The sequence below is a fragment of the Schistocerca nitens genome, chromosome 2 (assembly GCF_023898315.1).
Source record: "Schistocerca nitens isolate TAMUIC-IGC-003100 chromosome 2, iqSchNite1.1, whole genome shotgun sequence".
NCBI lineage: Eukaryota > Metazoa > Arthropoda > Insecta > Orthoptera > Acrididae > Schistocerca > Schistocerca nitens.
Window position 1 is genome coordinate 866,405,504 of NC_064615.1, and position 6,000 is coordinate 866,411,503.

At 41.3% G+C, this 6,000-nt stretch overlaps 1 protein-coding gene across 1 annotated transcript in view; it reads left to right on the top strand.

Moving 5' to 3' along the window:
• LOC126234678 (beta-galactoside alpha-2,6-sialyltransferase 2) overlaps nt 1–5,719 on the top strand; it is an 85,069-nt gene extending 79,350 nt beyond the window's left edge. Inside the window, exon 4 of the mRNA XM_049943417.1 lies at nt 4,098–5,719. Within this exon, the coding sequence (XP_049799374.1) occupies nt 4,098–4,339 (242 nt within the window). The 3' untranslated portion in view covers nt 4,340–5,719. The remainder of the gene's footprint in view (nt 1–4,097) is intronic.
• Nucleotides 5,720–6,000: the final 281 nt, after the last annotated feature.

Genomic DNA, 6,000 nt, shown 5'->3' on the forward strand with positions numbered 1-6,000 from the left:
CTCCCTCCAAAACCTCAAAATTCCAATCAACACAATCTGGTACCACAACACCCTAATTCAGTAGTTAACCTTTCCTCCAAACCTCTCTCCCAATCCGAAACCTCTGTCCTATCCAAAGGCCTCACCTTCAGCCCCACTCCCAGATTCAACCAAACAGCCCTCGTCAAAGATTTACTGTCCTACACTCGTACTCTCTGCTGGAAGTATCACTTTGCCACGAAGAAAAATGATCCTAATCCTACCCCTAATGATCCAACTCCCCAAGACACTATCCAAATTGAACCCTGCCTGGAACAGTTCCGTCCTCCGTCACAGCGGGACCCACCTCCTCTTCCTGAAAATCACCCTCTCCAAACCTTCCAGGAATTTCTGACTTCCAGCCTTGCCTCTCAATCCTTCTTAAAAAACCTTAATCCTACTCCCAACATCACCACTGCTGAAGCCCAGGCTATCCGTGATCTGAAGGCTGACCGGTCCATCGTCATTCTTCCGGCGGACAAGGGTTCCATGACTGTGGTACTTGATCGTAGGGAGTATGTGGCTGAGGGACTGCGTCAGCTTTCAGACAACACCACATACAAAGTTTGCCAAGGTAATCCCATTCCTGATGTCCAGGCGGAGCTTCAAGGAATCCTCAGAACCTTAGGCCCCCTACAAAACCTTTCACCTCACTCCATCAACCTCCTGACCCCACCGACACCCCGCACCCCTACCTTCTACCTTCTTCCTAAAATTCACAAACCCAATCATCCCGGCCGCCCCATTGTAGCTGGTTACCAAGCCCCCACAGAACGTATCTCTGCCTACGTAGATCAACACCTTCAACCCATTACATGCAGTCTCCCATCCTTCATCAAAGACACCAACCACTTTCTCGAACGCCTGGAATCCTTACCCAATCCGTTACCCCCAGAAACCATCCTTGTAACCATTGATGCCACTTCCTTATACACAAATATCCCGCACGTCCAGGGCCTCGCTGCGATGGAGCACTTCCTTTCACGCCGATCACCTGCCACCCTACCTAAAACCTCTTTCCTCATTACCTTAGCCAGCTTCATCCTGACCCACAACTTCTTCACTTTTGAAGACCAGACATACCAACAATTAAAGGGAACAGCCATGGGTACCAGGATGGCCCCTTCGTATGCCAACCTATTCATGGGTCGCTTAGAGGAAGCCTTCTTGGTTACCCAGGCCTGCCAACCCAAAGTTTGGTACAGATTTATTGATGACATCTTCATGATCTGGACTCACAGTGAAGAAGAACTCCAGAATTTCCTCTCCAACCTCAACTCCTTTGGTTCCATCAGATTCACCTGGTCCTACTCCAAATCCCATGCCACTTTCCTTGATGTTGACCTCCATCTGTCCAATGGCCAGCTTCACACGTCCGTCCACATCAAACCCACCAACAAGCAACAGTACCTCCATTACGACAGCTGCCACCCATTCCACATCAAACGGTCCCTTCCCTACAGCCTAGGTCTTCGCGGCAAACGAATCTGCTCCAGTCCGGAATCCCTGAACCATTACACCAACAACCTGACAACAGCTTTCGCATCCCGCAACTACCCTCCCGACCTGGTACGGAAGCAAATAACCAGAGCCACTTCCTCATCCTCTCAAACGCAGAACCTCCCACAGAAGAACCACAAAAGTGCCCCACTTGTGACAGGATACTTTCCGGGACTGGATCAGATTCTGAATGTGGCTCTCCAGCAGGGATACGACTTCCTCAAATCCTGCCCTGAAATGAGATCCATCCTTCATGAAATCCTCCCCACTCCACCAAGAGTGTCTTTCCGCCGTCCACCTAACCTTCGTAACCTGTTAGTTCATCCCTATGAAATCCCCAAACCACCTTCCCTACCCTCTGGCTCCTACCCTTGTAACCGCCCCCGGTGTAAAACCTGTCCCATGCACCCTCCCACCACCACCTACTCCAGTCCTGTAACCCGGAAGGCGTACACGATCAAAGGCAGAGCCACGTGTGAAAGCACCCACGTGATCTACCAACTGACCTGCCTACACTGTGATGCATTCTATGTGGGAATGACCAGCAACAAACTGTCCATTCGCATGAATGGACACAGGCAGACAGTGTTTGTTGGTAATGAGGATCACCCTGTGGCTAAACATGCCTTGGTGCACGGCCAGCACATCTTGGCGCAGTGTTACACCGTCCGGGTTATCTGGATACTTCCCACTAACACCAACCTATCCGAGCTCCGGAGATGGGAACTTGCTCTTCAATATATCCTCTCTTCTCGTTATCCACCAGGCCTCAATCTCCGCTAATATCAAGTTGCCGCCACTCATACGTCACCTGTCATTCAACAGCATCTTTGCCTCTGCACTTCCGCCTCGACTGACATCTCTGCCCAAACTCTTTGTCTTTAAATATGTCTGCTTGTGTCTGTATATGTGTGGATGGATATGTGTGTGTGTGCGAGTGTATACCCGTCCTTATTTCCCCCTAAGGTAAGTCTTTCTGCTCCCGGGATTAGAATGACTCCTTGCCTTCTCCCTTAAAACCCACATCCTTTCATCTTTCCCTCTCCTTCCCTCTTTCCTGATGAGGCAACAGTTTGTTGCGAAAGCTTGAATTTTGTGTGTATGTTTGTGTTCGTTTGTGTGTCTGTCGACCTGCCAGCACTTTCATTTGGTAAGTCGCATCATCTTTGTTTTTATATATATATATATATATATATATATATATATATATATATATATATATATATAAGATGCTATTCAGAAACAGTGTTAAGTCTGTTGGAAAACAAAGTACAATTCAAGCCCTATTAGAATTCTGCACATTACGGATAGAGTACACAAAATAATGCTCAAGCCAAAAAGATAATACTCGACATGCACTCCATTGCTGGCATCATGACACACATAGGTAAGAATCAGGCCAGTCTGTCACTGACTTATATGCTGGAGTCTGGCATGGTCCCATCAGCAGGCATGTGTGAGAAACAGTGCCATAGCAGCTGACAGTAAAGTGGTGCCAACTACTTGGCTTCCATGGTAATGTCAAGTGGCACCAATACAGTTAGTATCTTTTTACAACCACACTCCTCATGCTGTGATACATGTCTGTGAATGTTACACTGCTTCTTGTAGACATGTCACGCAGTTGATACAGCAATGTACCAGGCAACTTCATTCATGATGTGGTAATGGGCATGTCCAAATATGATAGCTCCTTCCTGACTCCGTCCCATCGCCATGCTGACCCACCTTACTGCACTGACTCCATACAATTGACTGCCACATACACACTGCTTCACTGCCATGACCTATGTCAGCTATTGAGGATCTCACAACCTGCTAGCAGTTTTGCACCGTCTGCAGTGCTCTAAATTGACCATTGTGCCCTTTGAATGGGATGATTAATGTTTTGTCATATGGACTTAACAAAGCTACATTTCCTGACACTACTCAGTGCTCAGTGCTTTCTCTATATTGTGAATGTCTGGATTTTCTTACATAATATTTTACATTCCACATAGTATGCTACATTACAATATTAGTTTATTTATTCTTACATCGTGCATTTCATGCTGGGACATTTTCTCCATTTGTTTCTGGTTCTTCTTATTTCCTGGTTCCGTAAGTGTTGCACACATATTCACTTGTTATCACTTTCATTTTATAAAACTGATCTATCTCTTTATCTGGTCTTGATCAAGTGGCATCAAAAGAAAAAATTATATGTAATAAAAACTTCCATTTCTGTGTTCTCATAGCCTGTAAGTCCTTTGTTGGCACCAAAGGAAACTTCTTGAGCTATAACTTCTAACTATGAAAATGGTCATGCTGAAATGATTATACTGTAAGCAGAGTACAATCAATATATATTTTTTGCCCTAAATGTGTGGAAAGAAAATAAGGACATAATGTTAAATGCTTTCAAGAAAACTCAAAATTCAAGACTTTTGCAATGATATTCTTTTTGTTTGTCATGCCAAAGGTAGTACATCATAGTTAAATGTTCTGTAATTCATTTCCAGTCTGTCTGTTACACTTAAATACTTGAATTTCTTGTCTTTTATGAAAGTAGCTTTCTGTCTTATATATTTGCTTTGCAGGACTTGCACTATTGCTTCCACATTGTGCATATGTTGATCTGTTTGAATATGTGCCCTCTGTGCGACTGACAAAACGATGTCATTACTGGGATGTAGCTGAAGACCTTTCATGTACATTTGGTGTTTGGCATCCTCTGGCAGCAGAGAAGCTTTTAGCATTGGCTCTCAACACAGCAAATGATGTGGCTGTTTTCTATGATGGTTATGTAAGAGTCCCTGGATACAAAACATTGGGATGTTGATCTTGTTTATTTATGTTTTCTTAATAACTTCTTCTTCTTCTTCTTCTACTAACAACTATTGTTATTCACAAGAAAGAAATATTTATATATATTACAATAAATGATAATTTTCAAATTTTATTTTCATGAAATAGTTTTATAATGATATCTAGTTTGTGTTATGTACTGTATTGACACTAACAGACTCCTCAAAATAAATTCATGTTTTGATGACACGCAGCCCCACTCATTTTAAAGCAAATTCCTCAAAACGGAAACATCTAGTTTGTGATCTTGGACAAATTAAACTAAAGTGAAGTGTACAAATACAAATTTAGTACCACTGTAGTGTTAACAGTCAGGTCACTTTATTCAATGAATTTACTCTGTTTCCAAGGTAGCACAGCGTTTCTCAGTAATGATTTGGGAAAATGCAAAATGAAATCAGAGACAAATCTTTAGTGCAGGTGATATCATTAATTATATCTAGATAAAAACTAAAAAACTGAATCAGGCAGACATTGCAAGTTAAATATAAGAAAAAATTCATCGTGTAACCTCTGGTGTGAGGTTTACCAAATGGTGTATATGAGTATGAGTGTTCTTTTAAATTTTTTGAACATTTACAGAATTGCTATTACAAAAGATGAGCTATTGTCTTGTTGGTAACTTACAATTTGATAGGAAGTAGCATTTGTGGTTATGAACAGTCACTGTCTTTTCTGTGATGCCAAACAAAATTCGTGTAGTTCAGTACTTTGTTAACACATAATTGTGGTCAATAGCAGGAAGGGGAAATATGTTTCGTAACTTATGACAGAAGTAGTTTTCAGCCTGACTTACAGTAACAGACACCATAGTTTCTAGCAATTTCATGTAATGTAAATATCAAGTCTCATTATCTATAGGAGTAGTTTTATTTTTTATTTGGAGTATGGATTTTGTTACAGATGTGTACAGGATTTTAACAATGGAATGATTGTTTATTCACCATTATTGTAACTGAGTATGCTATATTACGTTCAACTCTCAACAATTCCAACAGGGGTTACTTTATGCCCACCTTTTTTAAATATTGTAATCTAGCCATGTACTTTATATTTTAAAATTCTGGAGGAAATATTTATTATTTTCACTGAATGCTTCTACCAAATTCTTTAGTTGTATTAATTTTTTGAGGTTAACTTAATCCAAAAATTGAAGTGTAATTGATGTGTAGTAATAGATGCAACATTTTACAGTGGATGCCATATTCAATATTTTCAGGTCTGGACCATACTTAGACATCAGAATCTCTTTAAAAAGTATGTTGTTAATAAAAGTCAACAACGATTAACAAAATTTGCATTTTTTTGTGGTGGCCATAAAGTACCCTCCTCCCATTTGTAGAATACGTTATAAAAAAAAGGGTGTTGTTATTGCTAGAGTTAATTGCATCAAAAGTAAAATTTCCTCAAGAAAACTATAAAATTATGAGACCTGGCTTTAGGAAACAAAATATTTAGTAAAACCAACAAACACATTTAACAGTAAACACTGTCCTAACTTTCAGAACAATTAGTTCCTTCCTGAAGGAGAAGAGAGGGGAGAAGAGAGGGGTAGGCCAGGGAGGGTTAAAAAGGAAGGGAGGTCACCCAGTAGAGCATTGCAAGCAAATGCCCACCTGTGTGCTGTTTTCTCGG